General features: G+C 38.9%; 1 protein-coding gene across 6 annotated transcripts in view; it reads left to right on the forward strand.

Moving 5' to 3' along the window:
- Positions 1 to 14,992: 14,992 nt before the first annotated feature.
- The window catches only part of LOC148020607 (uncharacterized), an 86,095-nt gene continuing 81,760 nt past the window's right edge, over positions 14,993 to 19,327 (forward strand). For 2 of the 6 annotated variants that reach the window (XM_087698395.1, XM_087698393.1), the window contains exon 1: positions 15,008 to 15,296. In XM_087698395.1, the coding sequence (XP_087554521.1) occupies positions 15,261 to 15,296 (36 nt within the window). In that variant the 5' untranslated portion in view covers positions 15,008 to 15,260. Of the gene's footprint in view, positions 15,297 to 19,327 lie in introns of all 6 variants that reach the window. The other 4 variants (XM_087698396.1, XM_087698397.1, XR_015694570.1 and 1 more) reach the window with 4 other exon arrangements.

Consider the following 19,327-nt stretch of genomic DNA (forward strand, 5'->3'; position numbering starts at 1 on the left):
CAGATTTAATCCTCATGGATGCTTTGTTGAGGATATGAAAAATAAAGGTCGCTTGATAGCAAAAGGAAAGAAGAAGGGCAGAATGTTTACATTGGATACAGACATGTCTGAATTGAGTGCAACAATGTTTGCACATGGGACCGGTGTAGTTGCAGATATTGATATCTGGCATAAATGCATTGGTCATGTTAATGTACAGCGACTTAAATCAATGCAGGCCCAAAATATTGTTGCAGGTTTGCCTAAATTCAAGGTTGCAGAAATGCATAAGGTATGTGAAGCCTGTCAGTTTGGAAAACAGGCAAGGAAACCATTTCCTAGACATGTTCAAGAGAGTGAGAAGCCATTGGAATTAGTCCACTCTGATGTGTGGACTACTAAAGCTGTATCTCTTGGAGGCTGTCATTATTTTGTCACTTTTATTGATGACTATAGCAGAAAAGTTTGGGTATATTTTATGAAAAAGAAAAGTGAAGTTTTTGGGCACTTCAAAACTCTTAAAGCTATGGTTGAAAAAGAAACAGGCTTGCAGATAAAATGCCTAAGGTCAGATGGAGGGGGAGAGTACCTCTCAAATGAGTTTGCAAGGTTCCTGCAGGAGCATGGCATAAAGCAACAATATTCATGCAGTCATACCCCACAACAAAATGGAATTGCAGAAAGGAAAAACAGGCATATTGGAGAGGTATCTCGTGCCATGCTCAATGAAAAAGACTTGCCAGATTTTTATTGGGCTGAAGCAGTTGCTACAGCAGTCTACATAATGAACAGGACTCCCACTGCAGCAATACATGGAATGACTCCAGAGGAGAGGTATACTGGTAGGAAACCAGATATTTCTCATTTGAAAATTTTTGGTTGCATTGCCTATGTACATGTGCCAGATGAGTTGAGATCCAAGTTGGATCCAAAAGCTGAGAAGTGCATCTTTATTGGTTACTCTCTGCAGCAAAAAGGGTATAGATGCTATAACCCTTCTACTCGTAAGTTTACAGTGAGCAGAGATGTTGCTTTTGATGAGATGAGTAGCTGGTATAAACCAGTAAATGTGATTGATGATGTAGATGCACAAAATGGTAATGCTGCACAGAATTCACAGCAGCAGTCACAAAATATTAGTGGACCTGGAGCGTCCTCTAGCAGTGGTTCACATTCTTCGCCATGTACAAGCAGATTGAGATCAGGAGAATCTTCTCAAAGTAATGCAGATAGTGGTATGCAGGTATCACGAAAAGGAAAAGAGAAGGTTGATCAGCCCATGTTTGATGTAAATGCAAGTCACTCTTATGTGGATGGTGAATCCAGTGGCTCAGAACAGAGCATTGATGATGAGTTGGGTATCCCCTCTATTGTTACACCTGGAGTAAGGAAGACCAGGGATGTTTTGAGAGCACCTGGAAGTGAACCTACTTTACGCAGGTCAACCAGAGTTAGGTATCCTGTGGATAGGCTGAAATATGATGGATTTACAGCCATTCACTATGCATATATGGTCAAAGTGATACAGGAACCAGAACCCACTTCTTTTGAGCAAGCCATGGGAAAAGAAAAATGGGAGAAAGCCATGGATGAAGAAATGGATGCCTTGGAAGCAAATGCTACATGGGAATTGGTACCTTTGCCTAAAGGTAAGAATGCAATTGGCTGTAAGTGGGTTTATAAGGTGAAGCACAATCCTGATGGTTCTGTGAACAGATACAAGGCAAGATTAGTAGTCAAGGGGTATGCACAAACATATGGCATTGACTATGAAGAAACATTCAGTCCGGTTGCAAGGATGGCAACCGTAAGAGCAGTCATTGCTATGGCTGCGTCAAAGGGATGGTCTTTACATCATATGGATGTAAAGAATGCCTTCTTGCATGGTGATTTGCAAGAAGAGGTCTATATGGAGCAGCCACCAGGTTATGTGCATGATGTTCATCCTGAGTTTGTTTGTAGGTTGAAGAAAGCCTTGTATGGCTTGAAGCAAGCACCTAGAGCATGGTCTGACAAGATAGGACAGTATCTTGTCACTATTGGCTTTCAGATTTCCAAGGCAGATTTCTCACTTTATGTGAGAAAAACAGAGAAAGGTATTATACTACTTGTCATTTATGTTGATGATTTGATTATGACAGGTGACAGTGATGAAGATATCCTTCATGTGAAAATGCTATTGAAGCAGAAGTTTGAGATGAAGGATTTGGGAGAGCTGCGTTATTTCTTGGGCATTGAGGTGATTAGATCACCAAGTGGGATACAACTCTTGCAAAGGCAGTATGGATTGGACATGCTGTCCAAATATGGGATGACAGGCTGTAAGCCTATTTCAGTTCCTTTGGAGCAGAATGTGAAGCTGAGCACAGATGCAGGTGAGCTTTTGGAAGACCCTACTATGTACAGACGCATAGTAGGAAGTTTGATTTATATGACTATTACCAGGCCAGATTTGAGCTATGCTGTTGGATTGGTAAGTCAGTTTATGCAGGCTCCAAGGAAACCGCATTTGGATGCGGCTAGACGCATACTCAGGTATGTGAAATCCACATTGCAGTATGGACTATTTTATGAGACTGGGGTTCAGATACAGCTGCATGAATACACTGATGCTAATTAGGCTGGTAGTATTTCTGATAGACAATCTACCAGTGGATATGTGTTCTCTTTTGGGAGTGCTGCAGTCACTTGGAGCAGCAAGAAACAACCTACAGTTGCCTTGTCGAGCACAGAGGCTGAGTACAGGGGTGCAGCAATGGCTGCATGTGAGGTAGCTTGGTTGCATAAGCTACTTTATGATATGCATCAGTCTATAGATGGGCCAGTTGTCATTTATTGTAACAACATGAGTAGTATACACTTGGCAAATAACCCAGTCTATCATGCTAGAACAAAGCATATTGAGGTGCATTATCACTATGTGCGAGAGAGGGTTTTACTAGGTCTTATTGATCTAGTTTATGTCAGCACAGAGGATCAGGTAGCTGACATATTCACGAAGGCATTGGGCGCAGAGAAGCTGCGCAAGTTCAGAGACCTGCTTAGTGTGCAGGAATTGGGATTGAGCTCGAGGGGGAGTGTTGAGATATCGAGCTCCACTCGTGATACGCCAGAGTGACCGTTGTGTATTTATGTCACCAACTTGTCAGTTGCAGACGCGGTTGGTACACCGCCCATGAATAATAGCTACATGATAGCTATCCTTATCTACTCTAGTTCGTGGCTCAGTTAGTATGCCACCTTAGTTAGTTGAGTTTGGTTTGAGACCCATATATAGGGTTCTTCTATTTCTTTGTATGAGAGTTCTTTTGGCTTCCACAACTAAGAAGAGGAAAACTGTTTTTCAGCCTCCACCCTTGTGTGTATTCCCCCATTGTGCAAGCAAGAAAGCTACAAGTGAGACTCCTTCCTTCTCTCCCACAATCTTGACAGGTGAGTCCTGAAGTGGAAGCATGAAGCGGAAGCAAGAGGTATGGTGGAAGGAGCACGAGCAAGAGATACACAATGTGGGAGCTCCAACAATTGCCAATGTGTGACCGGCCTTCCTTTTATTCAAATGTCCCTGAAAGAATAAAGAATGAAGTGACAATGATGGGTGCTCACCACTTGTAATGTACAAGTGTGAGGGTATGTGGGTATTATCAGTATAACTAATGCACGGGCAGCTAGGCACATGCACCTTTACCCCCAACACCAATCATATCCATGTCTCTCGACGAATTTCATCTCTACTCCCTCTTTATTATTATTTTGTGAGGATTACAATTATAGCAATCATTTTTTATACTTTTATGAGCATTGCAATTATAAAAAGGATAACAAGGCAAACATTTCGTTACTCTCTTAGTTTGGAGTTTAGTCTTTCAAATTTGCATTTGCTTCCATATTTGAAGGAACATTTACAAGTTTTCATTTGGTGCAACTCACATGCAAGACACTTCCACGTCCATCTCACCATTGCATAGAGAGAGAGAGAGAGAGAGAGAGAGAGAGAGAGAGAGAGAGAGAATAAATAAATAAATAAATAAAGGTATATTAACATCTACAAAAGGATACATCGACATATGAGACTAAAATGTTACATTTGAAGAGTCAAGGAATTTCCCAAGCCCCAACGTAGTTATCATTTAATGCTATGAATAACTAAATGGAAAACAAATAGTAAGCAATGCATAGCTCATGAGTACAAAATGATGTCTAATCCATATACAATGTGGAACTACTCAAGAGCTACTCTCATCCTAATATATCTCTCATGGATCTATCTAGCATAGACAAGCTCAAGCGGTGAGGTAGGGTTCCCCCAATGGCAATGTAGTATCATCTATATTTGCAAATGGTGCCTCCTATAGGGGCATGTACCAACTAGGTGCAGGCAATGGACTTTACATCTCTTTGTGATTATGTCTAGTGTGGTCCCTTATGGTGGGGTCGCCGGTCGATCTAATGGCGGCTCTACGGTGGAGGGAGTAGTCGATGCTTTATAGAACTTCGTGACTGTGTGCTAATGTGTAGTTCTACATATCTTCTCTTGACAGAAAATTGAGATCATGTTTTGCAATTGTTCAAGTTAAAAACAATGTTTTGACCATGCATATGATGTGTAGATTCGTTGTGTTTAGGTCTATGCAATAAAAAAGGAGAAGGTAGAGAGGCCCCATGTGCAATTATTATTGGTGTTTGTACAATCCATGGTGCTTTAACTAAGAGAGGGATAATGCTTTGTGTGTAGATACACATATTTGAATTTGTGAGTGTTTTGTGGTAGTTATTGGTAGAGTAATCAAAATAGCTTGATGTGAGCATTTTTATGTGTGTAGCTAAATGAGGGTTTTGAAATTTTTTTAATTTTAATATTCTTTTTGAGATTTTTCTATTCTTTTTTAATGTTGAACATTGTAAGACTATTATGTACATCTATCTTAAGATAAAAGCACACAAAAAAACTAAATATAATGAAACTATCTATGTTGCCAAGCTCCTATTTTTATCATAATCTATCGTGCTTCTTTACCATTGTCTAGATGTAATGAAGAAGAAGTGGGTGGTCAACTCAAACTCCATGGTTCTAAATGCCTTCACGGTGACCCGCCTATGCTGGATGCTCTAGGTCTACTACATGGCCTTTAGCCACCACCTCTTCCCCTTATGGGGCAAGGCTAGCTTAGCTCTTGTAGGCCTTCCTAGTGGTCCAAGCCATCCTACTCGAGACCATGGCTCCACCACCTTCCCTACCCTCACCCCCTTCTATCCCATGGCCACTATGGTCTTCCTCTGTAGTGGATTGATTAGAACTTTGTGAGTTTGTTTTAAAGAAAGTTGCCAACTTTATTACTTTGCCGACAAATGATGAAAGGGGATAGCTTGCCATGAATAGACGGCTAATTAGGTCAATGAACGACTTCAACAAAGCATATCATTTTTTATCGCATGTCCAAAAGGTGACAAATTAAGGAGAGAAGGTGCCAACAATTGTTTATGGTAGGTTCATAAGGTGACCAGTTAAGGAGAGAAGGCACCATTGTAAGTTGGAGAGAATAGTTGAATTTGACTAGCATTTGCCATTTTTTAACAAGAAGGAGCTTGACAAAAGACGAGGACATGTGCTAGAGGCAAGCTACATAGTTGATAAGCTAGTGAGTTAGAGTTGAAGAGTCCGCCCAAAACTATTGATTGGATTTCTCTTCCAATTGGGTGCCATCAACTACTCTAATGGCTATGTCATTCATGTCTCCATGGGAACTGTCAATTTTATGGCTGCTAATTGGGTACATTACTACATTGTTGTAAATCATGGCAGCGGTTAATCACAATGCCACATGTAGATCAATTTAATTACACCATTATTCATAATAAGCAAGTAAGAGAAATGAAAAATGGTAGCCCAAAGATTTAGATGAAATGTTCATTAGATGGATGTGAACAACGTCTTCTTCAACAGGGAGATTCAAGAGGAGTTTTACGTAGAACATCTCATTGTAGGATAGATCATGCTTTCTACTTATAATAAGCCTTTTATGGCTTGGAGCAAACCCCTCATCCTAATGTTTCTTGGCGCTGCATTTTTGGTTATGATGCTTTTGTTCATGTTCTAGACAAAAAATTGAACTTTTGAACTAGTATCCCGAGTATTTTCACTAGAGATATTTTCTCAATATTTTAGTATACGATGAAGTAGGAAGGTTACAAGGTTATGAGCTTATATAACTTTTATGATTGTTTTACAAATATATCTTAATAATAAACAATAAGAATACATAACTATTGGGATTAACTTGAATATAATCTAATCAAAACTATGTTTTGATCACATTTCTTGAATAAATTCATATTTCTTCGAATTCATATTGCTCAAAGAAATATGATGCTCCATCCTACTCTCACAACGTTGGTTTGCTCAAGTCTTATTTACTTAATATATGCCTACCTTACAAATTTAATATTGCTCAAAACTAACAAAGCTTAATCATTGCAACGCCAAATATAAATCGTCCTCCTAGTGGATGTCAAATTGTTGGACATCCTTACTCAGGAAGAAAGGAATTATCGTGCTATCCTTGCATCTTATGTTGATGATCAACATTGATTGTGAAGACCATGTCCTGGCCCTCATAGGCAAATAATATGTCAAAGTTGATGTTGCCAATGCAAGAGTGGAACTTCATGATTTGTGTGTGGAGGACCTCCTTAACGAGGTCCACACAGGTAGTGAAGGAGGAAGATGATGCCATATTTTTATTGGTGACTTGAGCAAGGATAAAGAGAACAGGGGATTGTTGAGGGCTTGAAACAACTTTGAGATGGCATAGGCCTTATGAATGAAGAAGGTCTATGGCTTTATAGGACCTTGATGAAGCACATCAAGTAGATATAGCCTCCTAACTACATGTGTGAACATGAAGGAAATGATGCATAATTATGTAGTCCAACAATCAATTATTTAGTTAGTATTAATTATTACTTAATTTGTGTTTTAGCTCAATAGTAGTTAGTTTTGGTGTTTTAGCTTATATACATACATACGTGCATGCATAATTTAAAACTAGTGTAGCTTGCTCATCCAGTTGTGTCTCATCATTACAGACTTTACTTTAATGAAGGTGACAACTTTTATATGTACAAGCTTTCACAAGGTTTGAATCTATATTTGTTCTTTTTTGTGATAATGGAAAGTAAAGAAAATATATATTCTTGAAAGCCAGAGAAATGCACCTCCCTTATAATTATTCAACAATGAAGAGACATGTGCCAACTCTTCAATATGCTACTTATGTAGCATGTGTATGCGTAGTTTTGTGTTACTGTTATGCTTTTATGAACTTATTATTTGATTCTTAACAAAATAATAATAAAATGTGAAATCTACCACATCTTAAGCTTTGACTAGCTAACTTTCTGGTTTTTTGTATTTTGTTTTGTAAGGTGCTCTTCATCAATATGGGATGTGAGGCTCTATGACAACTTTCCAATCAAATCTTCAAAAACTTGCGACTGTTGTGCATCTCATGTACAGTTTGAAACATGCATATTTCTTTCACTTAGATATGGCCAAAATGCACTGAATTGAGTAAGATTAATATGATCCATATAAAGACACATTTATTTCTCATAGATAGTATAAGAGACACACATTCATTTTGCTTGGATAGCATTTAAGACGAAAAATCATGTTTAATCATAGTGTTACATCCATGAACTAAATCTCTTAACTTCATTTGATTGTAAGTTCTTTTTGGATAACTTGTGCTTTTTAAAAATGCATTTTCTATTCAACTATTATTTTCAAGCAACGTCAAGTCAATCAAACTCTTATCAAAGTATTCAATAACAAGGATATGAACAAAAACCAAGAGAATCACAATACTTGAACCTTGTTGCATCTTGTCAACCTAGTTTTGCATAAAGTGTCAAAGTACATCCATGCAAAGTGGTGTGTCAGAGAGCATCTTAGCATGCTTTGTGATGGAAATTTCAACTCATGAAAACACTTCATATTAATGAAGTTCACATTGTAAGTATTTAACATAAGCTCATGGTATGGATTAAACTAAATGCATCTACTATGAAGGAATACACACAAATACCTTGCAAGTTACAATAGTACGAGGTGGACATGTCATGATGATCCCAAACACATCCAAGCATCCCTTCAAAATAGCATTAGAGTTTTCATGAATCAAAAAACACGAGGATTCTTGGCTAGGGTGTGAAAAGCACTCTGCTTTGGCAATAATGTGTGCATGGACCATAAAAGATTTATTAAGAAGTCGACATCTAAAACATCTATTAGCTATACAATCTTTATCTACACTAGATTACAATTAATGGTCTTCATTATAATTAACAGATCTCATAAACTACAAAAACCAATTAGACATGGTGTAGCGATAGACCAAACAAGCTTGGCAAATAAATTATTTAATTTCAACTTTGAAAATAACAAGACTATAGGTGGACTACTACCTCACACGCACATGCATGCATGCATGCACATACACGCATAATGCACATTCTGTCTTCTTTTTGTGCATGGTCAGGGCTTCTTGATGAGGGTTGACAATGTCAAAATCTTCACTCAATTTTTGAAGTTCAATGGCAACGTGGTAAGTGGTATGCATTGAATGTAGCATGTATTCTATTTCATCTCTTTTTTCTCTTCATCTAGTTTATTTTTTTATGTGCCATGATTGCATTTATGTAATCAAATCTATTATTTGATGTTAGTGCACATTTGCAATTAGCATTGATCGAAATGGTACCCTTTTAGATGCTAACGAGTTGCAAAACATATGTTGATGCTCTTGGTAGCTATAGCCATTATTGGTACTAATTGGCCTAGTCGGTGAAGCTCGCTAACCGCGCTTCGCACAATTGGTGTTGTTGTGAAGCTCACTAAGGTATGCCTCGCTTGCTTTGCATTTTTGTAAGAAAAAGGGAAGCAAACAAGTGATATCATCAATTGCTTCCCTTTGCTTTAAAAGATATCAATCAAACAATGCACTTTGCACACAACAAATAGCATGGTTCATGCACTACAAATAACACATGCCCCACATGATAATGCAATTATTGTTTTGTATATGCAAATCAAACGACTACTACTTTGTAATATTATTTTTTTAAACAACAATAAAAATCTCAGTCAACATTTTGATGTGTATTTTCAAGTTTTTTTTTTTGGGGGGAGGGGGGGGGGGGGGGGTGGTATAAGGGGAGCAATGATTTGATGCGTGACCTTTAGTACAAAAGATTTGCTCATTGGTATTCCACAATCTTTGTCTCAACATGGAAAACATTTAAAAGAGTTTCAAGATAACTTAAAGGTTGAGTATTACCTAGTAAATTTCCTAAAGTTGTGTAGTTACAGGTTATGAAATATTCAAGGATATGAAGGTTTGATTCTCTTCTCCATGCCATCCCTTCTCATGGCAATGTGCTCCACCTTCAAATTATTGAGCAAATTCTCATTGTACTTCCTCTTGCCCAAGCTAAAGTTATGGAAGGGAGATCGCAAATGCAAGTGAGGATGTTGGTGATGATAGTAGTGATGTGGATTCCTACGATCTTCGTTACCAATACACTCTTCTCTTTATTAATTAAAGACTAGCGTTCCATGCGCGCTTCACGTGCACGGAATGCTAGGCGCTTCGTGGCAGCTTCGCTGCCCCAAAGCGGTAATGCTATTGCACAACAACTTCACTCAATAATCTATTTCTCATATTTCTCTCTCCTTTCTAAATTTTTTATTTACTCTCTCTCTCTCTCTCCCCCCAAATTCCCTATGTCTAATTCTCTCTCTCTCTCTCTCTCTCTCTCTGCCTTCTATTTTAGTTTTTTTCTTCGTCTCATGGTTCTCTCTCTCTCTCTCTCTCTCCTTTTATTCTCCCCCTCTCTCCTCTCTTTTCCTTCTCTCTCCCTCTCCCTCTCCCTCTCTATTTTTCTTTTCTTTTTCTTTTTCTTCTCTCTCTCTCTCTCTCTCCTCTCTTTTCCTTCTCTCTTTCTCCTCTATTTTTATTCTCTCTCTTTCTTTTTAAATTGTATATTTTTTCTCTCTATAATTCTCTCTACATGTTCCCTCTCTCTCTCTCTCTCTCTCTCTCTCTCTCTCTCTCTCTCTCTCTCTCTCTCTCTCTCTCTTCTTATTCTTCTTCTTTCACTTTTTTTCCTCCCCTCTCAGTCTCTCTTAAAGTATGTAAATTTTTATATTTTCCCTATATATAATTCTCTCTCTTTATATTTATATTCTCTATCTTCTTCTCCTCTCTCTTTGCCCCCTTTTCTTGTACTCCCCTTTCTCCTATTTTCCCTTTTTTTCTTCTCTCCCTCTCTCTTTTAAATTTTATATTTTCTCTCTCTCTTTCTTCCTCTCTCTCTCTCTCTCTAAAATATTTAAAATTAAAAAAGACTTTTCTATTTTCTCTTTTTCCCCATCTCTCTTCCTCTTTTCCTCTTTCTTCTTCTCTCTCTCTCCTCGCTTTTCTTCTCCCCCCTCTCCTCTGTTTTCCTTCTCTCTACTCTTTTTTCCTTTCTTTTCTTCTTCTCTCTTATTTTTTTTCTTTTTTCTTTTTATTTTTTTTCTTTCCTCTCTCTATAATTCTCTCTCTGTGTTCAAATTCTCTCTTCTTTTTCTTCCTTTCTCTCTCTCCTTTTCTTCTCTTTGTCTCTCTCCTCCCTCTCTCCTCTCTTTTCCTTTTTTCTTTTCCTCTCTCTCTCTCTCTTCCCCCTCTCCTCTTCTTTCTTTTTTGCTCTTTGTATCTCTCTCTCTCTCTCTCTCTCTCTCTCTCTCTCTCTCTCTCTCCTTATTTTTATTTTCCTCTCTATTTCTCTTTCAAGTTTTTTTCTCTCACTCTCTTTTCTCTCTATATTTTGTTTCTCTCGCTCTCTTTGTCTCTCCTCTTTTCCCTCTCTATTTTTAATTTTTTTATTTACTCTCTCTCCCCCCCCCCAAATTTCCTATCTAATTTTCTCTCACTCTTTCTCAGCCTTCTATTTTAGTTTATTTTTTCTCCTCTCCTAGTTCTCTCTCTCTTTCTCGTTTTATTCTCCCCCCTTTCTCCTCTCTTTTCCTTCTCTCCCTCTCTTTTTTCATTTTTTCTTCTTTCTTTTCCTTCTCTCTTTCTCCTCTATTTTTTATTATATATATCTCTCCCTTTTTAAATTTTATATATCCTCTCTCTCTCTCTCTCTCTCTCTCTCTCTTCTTTCTTCCCCCTCTCAATCTCTCTTAAAGTATGTAACTTTTTTCCCTATATATAATTCTCTCTCTTTATGTTTATATTTTCTCTCTTCTCCTCTCTCTCTGTCTCTCTTCGTCCCCTTTTCTTCTACTCCCCTTTCTCCTTTTTTTTCAGTCTCTTCATTATCTATGTCATCATGAGTCTTGTCTTCATCTTCCACCTGCTCTAGATTCGTGTTTTTGACATGGTATATTCTCTTTCTCTTTTCTCCCCTCCTCTCTCCGTCTTTTTCTTTTTATCATTCTTCTTCTTCTTTCTCTCTCTCTCAAAGCGTGTGAAAAACTATGTTCGAAAAACTTTAAATTAATATTTTTTTTAAAGTAAAAAAAAATTAGAGAGAGAGAGAGAGAGAGAGAGAGAGAGAGAGAGAGAGAGAGAGAGAGAGAGAGAGAGAGAGAGAGAGAGAGAGAGCTTAAGCCCTATACATGAGAGAGAGAGGGGGGAGGGGGGAGGGAGGGAGGAGGAATTCAATTAAAAATGGGAGGGGGAAAAAAAAGAGAAAGATTGTAAGTAAGAGAGAGGGGAGGGGGCTTTAATTTAAAAAGAAAAAGGGGGGGGGGGGGGGGGGAGCAAGGAGACTTTTAATGAAAAATGGGAGGGGGAAGAGAAAATGAGAGATTACACATGAGAAAGAGGGGAGGGGAAGGGGTTTTGATTCAAAAGGGAGGTTTGAAAAAGGGGGGGTAGGTTCGGGAAGCCCTCTGAAGGTTCGGGGCTTTTCGAACATACAATGAAAATAATATAGTAGTAAGATGAGCATTTAAAGCATGGCAACACACATGACACCATCCATTCTTTGATGAAAATTCAACCGAAATTGAACATTGTGATGTAATACATAAAGAACACTCCATTAGGGCTTAATTTCTCTGTCTTGGTGAACTTGTAGACATGCCCAATTGATGCTTTTACTTCCTATTTATGTGTATGTGCATCTCCATATAGTGTGTTATATGGTTAAATGTGTGCCCTTAAGTCATATTCTTACACTCCCCTTCCTACATCCATGAGATACTCTCATGTCTGTACACATTACTATAGTCATACTTTTATATCCAAATTAAGCATTTGTGTCACGTGTAGCCAAGTCTTACCATCAAATTCACACACGCACGCCCATACATGCGTGCACACACACACACACACACACACACACACACACACACACACACACACACACACACACATCCTAATAACTATGTGCAAGATTAGATCTGCCTTTTCAATAGCGAAACATGCAACTTGTGGTTGACTTATAAATTCACCCACAAACTTATCCCTCCTTAATATATGTAAGCATCAAACTAACCACACGTGAGGATGATTGGATCTCCCTTCTTCGTAGTGAAACATGGAGCTTGTAGTTGACTTATAAATTCACCCACAAACCAATCACTCCATGTGTAAGAATAGGATTTAAAATTTAATAGCTTGAACTAAAATATATACTAAGATGAGGCATCCAATATGTAATGCATTTCATAGTCGTGTATGTGCATGCCTATGTGCATGCACGTCTTATATGGTTAGAATGTATGCTCTTAAACCATGTTCTTTTGCACCCATTCCTACATCCACGTCATACTCTCATATGACACATATTACCATGGTCAATCCAAAATTAAGCAACTGTGTCTCGCATAACTAGGTCCTACATTGAGTTTTCTCTATCTTTGTCTCTCTCCTCCCCCCAATTAATGAGCCACATGCAAAATTAGAACTCCCTTCTCCACAATGAAGTATGTCAATTGTAATCAACTCATAAACGTCAAATGAAATAGAACCATGTTGATTGTTTTGTAACATGGGCCAATGCCCAAATAGCCAATATATGTCAACATTTCAAAACAAACCAAAGATGGTGATTTCTCTAACAACTTGATGCAACATGAGCATAACTTGGGTTAGCTAGATATTGACGTTCATAGGCTAGAGATTACTGTCATTATAGGGGCCCCATAGCACGAACAACTACAATTGATGTAATGTGGGAGGCTAGCAATAACATAGTAGATGTGCATTGTAATCTCTTTTTCTACCAAGGCCTTGTGTGCATGTCCATTAAGATGTTGTCAGTAGGCCATCAGCTAAGAAGATCCCATTGCACCATTCACTTGTGTTTGGGGTGTGGGGGTGCTCATCAAAAGCTAATCTCTTGATGCACCATGTGCATTTGGGGTGTGAGGGTGTTCACCGGAAGCTAATCTCTCTCTCTCTCTCTCTCATGCAATAGAGGAAACAGAGAGAGAGAGAGAGAGAGAGAGAGAGAGAGAGAGAGAGAGAGAGAGAGAGAGAGAGAGAGAGAGAGAGAGAGAGATCTCAAACCTACTTGTATCTCTACAAATGTGCTATAACTAGTAGCTACCGAAGAAGTTAGATGAGGCTCAATTGTCCCTCTTAGGGCCACTTGTGTTTGTGCACTACATGCTCTTATACTCCTTCCTCTACATCAATGACATGGCCTTGATCCAGTACACTATGCCAACTATTGTAGCCAATTTTGCTACAACAACAAGTAGTCCTTCTCCACCTTTGTTGGCTACAACGTCACCCCTACTCTAACTCGCTTAGCACATGGCACAATGACATCTTCTTGGCCATAGGTGCCCACAATGACATCTTCTATGATTGTGTGTCTTGTAAAGTGTTCTACTTCCTTATGCCATGTAGAAGAGCCTATTGAGAGGGTAGAGGATAGGGAGGGTTCAAGGCACAAACACCTTTGTGTAGTAGGAACATAGCATCAATAGCGATGACAACTTCTTCTAGCTCTTGCATGGAGTTCTTGGGCATGGGGCAAGTGCACACAAGCTAGCTTGGTTGAAGAGCATGCTAGTAGCAGTTGTTGATGCCTTTGGCATGGCCTTTTACTTGAAGTTGACCTGGATTAGTTCAGCAACCTATTCTTCAAGTGAAATGAATCATCAGTATCAAGACCGAGAGGGTGCCTATTGTTGCAACATCAATCTTTAGATGACCTCTATTGTGAAGAAAGAAAGAGGGACATGACTAAGAAGCCCGACTGTTGTTGTTGTGACTCTAAAGTATACATGTGGAGAGAGAGAGAGAGAGAGAGAGAGAGAGAGAGAGAGAGAGAGAGAGAGAGAGTGCATGCTATATTAGATATGCATAAAGTTATATAGTTATAGAGAAATAAAAGCAAGCAATTTGGGAAACAAAATTTTTAATTAAGTTTGAGAGTATCATATGGTTGATACATAGGTACGATGTTAGGTATGGTAGATTCCTCAATTATAAGTTTACTAGATGGATTGTGTATTGGTTTGTCCCATAAGATATATTTGCCTTTTGAAAAGGTTGTGGAGTACTTTTTGCAAGAGAAATAGACATAAACTAGATATAGAATTAAATATTAAATTAATATCATCTATTAATATTAATATAGGTATTACAAATATATTAATGATAAATTATGATACATAATATTTATAAGAATGTATAACCAAATAAAGCATGTTTATACATATGAGAAGATATGTTCTTAAATACATAAATACTTATGCACAACACAAAAGCCTTTGGTATCTCTCCTAGTTGATTTCTTTGTGACTCAACTTGGCACACGAAACGTGCCTTAGGATGTGAGATATCCTGGCTGTTACTGGCACCAATGCTTCGAATTGGAAGAACACGGGCATGAAGCACTAGTTTTATTTATCCTCATCTCTTATCAAAACAAAAGAAAGTTTGGATAGTTTTCTACTTTCAATGTTTACTCCCAATCACCCCAAAAAAAAAACCTTCAAGGAGGTCCTCTATAACTAGATCACTTTTGTTTTCTCGCGCTCATATGCACAAAGCTTTTCATCTTCTTCGGTCTCCCCATTCTACAGCGGAGGGTGTTTCCCCTCCAGATTTTACCCAACTGTCTTTCACCTCTTCCTCTCTTCTTCAGCTCCCCATTCGATAGCAGAGGCCGTTCCCCCTCCGTTTGATACCGTTTGATAGCCGAGTCTGTTTCCCCTTCAGATTACTGTACCGTCTCCCATCCCTGCAGGATTGCGCTCTCTCCTGCCACCAACGATGCAGTTCATCTCTCACCAGAATGCACTTTCCGCAGTAAGTTCATCTCGTTACTTAAACAAGAATGCTGCTTTCTTTGGACGTTTGTAGTTGCTCGAGAGACCTCCCCGGATTCAAGATTCACTACAGGCTGAGACATTAATGGACCTCCCGTTAAAAATAATCCTCGATAAAAGCCAGGAATTCGGAACGGTAACTTGCCATTCGATTACATGCCCTTAAATCAGTTCCAGGTAGTAATCCAAAATCATAACATCATAGATAGCATTTAGCTAGACTTCCATCATTCAAGCTTGAGGTAGTAATCCAAAACGATAATATTACAGATAGCATCCGGTTAGACTTCCATTATTTCAAGCTTCACTCTAGGATGAGGCACACCGGACCTCCCTTAAATGATCCCTCGATAGAGCCAGGAAACAGTGTATTGCAATTTGATTATATGTCCTAAAATCAGTTGCATGTCGTAATTCAAAATGACACATCAAAGATAACTTCTAGCTAGACTTCCATCATTCAAGCTTTGCATTCCGCTGAAACATTAGTGGACCTCATGCTAAGTAATTCTCGATAAATGCTAGGAATTCAGACAGGAACAGTGTCTTGCAAATTTATTACACGTCCTTAAATCAGTTGCATGTAGAAATCCAAAATCATACATCATACATAGCATCTGTCTAGACTTCCATATAGCAGACTGTCATTGGAGATACAACATCCTGTTACCTCCCCTTAAATAATCCCTCGATAAGGTCAGGAAACATTGTCCTGCAATTTGATTATATGTCCTAAAATCAGTTGCATATCGTAATTCAAAATGACACATCAAAGATAACATCTATCTAGACTTCCATCGTTCAAGCTTTACATTCAACTGAAACATTAGTGGACATCATGTTAAGTAATTCTCAATAAATGCTAGGGAATTCAGACAGGAACAGTGTCTTGCAATTTGATCACACTTCCTTAAATCGGTTGCATGTAGAAATCCGAAATGATACATCATACAGAGCATCTGTCTGGACTTCCATATAGCAGACTGTCATTTGAGATACAACATCCTCTTCTTTCAGAAAGAAATATATAACTAAAGCATCATCTATGACCTTATACAAACCGCCGGGCAAAAATGGTGTTATGTCAAATCAATCAAATCCAAAAGGCAACATTTCTCTCTGCTCTGCCCTAGTTGCATTTTCTTTCCTGGCAGATGAAAGACAATACTTCCATAGGAGTTTAAACATTGGAAAGGATGTCAAATTGGGAAATGTTATGGTGATTGTGATTTTGCCAACTCCAACCAATGTGCATGACACAACAAACTTATTGTGGATAAATATGTGCTGACTCCCCATAATGTCAGCTTATCAAGGCAAATGGCACAAACATGCCAGACTTTTCATCAATTATAAATTTGTGATCAGTAATGAAGCAATATATCCGTGGATTTTTGTAGTGGGATTGTCCATATCACCTTGCAATAATGCGATCCGGATCCTGATGGACTGATTGTTTGTTGAGCTAGAAGCTAATCATATGTTGATTCCGAGAAAAACATATATGTTGGTGACACATGCAATGGTGTGTAATTTAGGTTGTTATTTCACTGATTCTTGTTTGAATTTGGTTGAGCAATGGTGGCAAATCCATGAGTAGAGATTTATATTCAGCCATCTTGTTTATCAGATTATCCCTTTCCTTTATGGTAAACTCCTGAAGCTCATATTAAAAAATTCTATGTCTATGGCTACCTTGAGTTGTGTACACTTAGCAAGATGAGCTCAGCAAGTTGATGCAAGTGGAAACTATTCTAATTGGTAGTGAAATTCTAGGCATAAGCCCTTGCATCAATTTGATATTTGTTGCAAACTTGCATGCCCGTCATCATTGGATCAACTTGAGATTGCTCCAAACAGGATTAGGCAGTGGCTCTAATCCTTGTACGAGTTCCAAAGACCGTGGGACTATATCACTTATTGCCTAAGCTTTCTAAGTGGTGAAATTCAACCACTTATTATTAAGAGTATTTTTGGCCATAGCAATGGGAATGTGTGAGCCATATATAGTATGAGGGCGAGTTGTGTACTTTGGAGTACACTTGGGGGATGGCCAGCTAGCTAATAATGATTGTAGACCACATAAATTAAGCTCCAAAAAAATGCTTTCATAAAATATTGTGCCTAAACCCTAACACATGAACTGACTAATTTACTAACATCTCTCTTAGATCACTCAAATTATGGATGATTTGGTACAATATAATATACAATGATAATTACTCATCATAGTACATATAGCAAGGAGTATCAAAATGGACTATGGATACGCAAGCAGTGGGTGATTAAGCCACCACTAAGGTGCCTCAAGGAGAACTTGATGTTGATATCACTTATACCAGCTCTTGAAGATAGAGAGAAGCATAGTAGCTCTCTATGTCTATCAAACAATGTGTCTCTAGTAGCACATACGACCATCCTTTTAGTAATGCCTCTAAGTATATATGACCATGGATTCCTTGCCTTTGGCCAAATGGCCAAAGTGTCCCCTCATGTGAGCTCGAACTAGGAGTCAAGCCCGCTCTTTGGCAAAATACTAGCCCATCATGAACCTGGATGTCAATCTTAGCTCCAGGATTTCAAAACTTGCTAGACTTTGGTTGACATGTTAGGGAATACTCTCTTTGGATCGTGTGTACAGGGGATAGGGTAGATGAGACTCAACTGTCCCACCTCACCATCTGCTCACACTTCCTCTTTGACACCAGAGAGTTATTTGGGGGGATTGCATCATTAGCACTAGAAAGCAGTAGGAGGGGCAACCATGCCATTCCTTTGCTTGATATAATATGAATCCTTTCGTGCCATTTGTTGAAGAGGATGTGCTAGGAGTCATGTTTGTCATGCCTTGTTGTCTCTTGCCTGTGAGCCTCAATCTGAGTTAGATGAGGACTTTAGGAGCTTTGACCTGTCTATCACTTGTTTTGACGGAGGGGGTAGCTCATTCTAGATTACTCAGTTTATTGCATTTCAATGCATTTTCTCCTCCAATTAGGATTTTATGTGCATTTCACAGGGCAGTTTCTGCATTCTTCGGCGTGCCTCACTTGTCAGACATTGTCCACTCTTTTCGGGATTTTTCTGAGCATTTCTAGCATTTTTACCAGTATTAATTGCTGGTCGGACAAATTTTGGGATTTTTGGCTATTTATAGCCATTTCCCACTTGGGTAGCCAGTTAGATTATCATCTTCCCTCCTTCCTTGGTAAGTGCACTCTCCAACTTTGTTATCTTCCTTCGTCTTCAGTGTTGCTGTCATCATTAGCCTGATCTGGTGCCCTCACTGACACCGTGGGCTGCGTGTAGGGATTGATTAGTCCTCCTCCTGTATTTAGCATTTGTTCCTTGTTCAGTGCAAGTTTTTTTTCTTCTTCTCTTGTGCAGATTGGCTCTCTCTTCCTATATGTTTGAGTTCTTTCTTCCATTGTGCACTCTCACATGGTATCAAAGCATGGTATCTGAGAGCGACACAGAGTTTGTGAGGCCATCCACATTTGCGTTTGCTGAAAATGCAAGCTCCTAGTGGCTGGTGATTGCATCTAGCGCTCAGGTGTCATCATCTGAAGTCTATTGGGTGGAGGGGATTGTCTATTGGCCAGGTGACTACCTTCTGTAGTGAAACGCAACCTTTCAGGAGCAAGTGATAGCATTCACATCAGCGTTTTGATGCTTTTGCATCCTTCGTGGCAATCAACAGCATTTTCTCCCTCAGGCGGACCTTCTACATCGAGCTCTCTATATCCTGTAGCCAATTCCTCCTATCTTGGGGTTGTCCATAGCCAAACACAACTTTTTGTGGGTGTTTTGTAGATATATACGAAGATGTCTTACCACCAATTGTTGACTTAGAGGACGAGGTCTCTGTTTCTTCCTTTGAGAGACGGAGAGATTTTTGCGCTAGTTCATGCGACAATCGGAGGTCACCTAGCCCGCTTGTACGAGATCCCTCTGCTCCCTATTCTCTCCATGTTTCACAGAAGGCTCGTTCTGCTGGCCTTCATATGCCTTCCA

Source organism: Lygodium microphyllum, chromosome 18 (genome assembly GCF_053477565.2).
Source record: "Lygodium microphyllum isolate KBCC chromosome 18, Lygodium_microphyllum_v1.1.10, whole genome shotgun sequence".
Taxonomy (NCBI): Eukaryota; Viridiplantae; Streptophyta; class Polypodiopsida; order Schizaeales; family Lygodiaceae; genus Lygodium; species Lygodium microphyllum.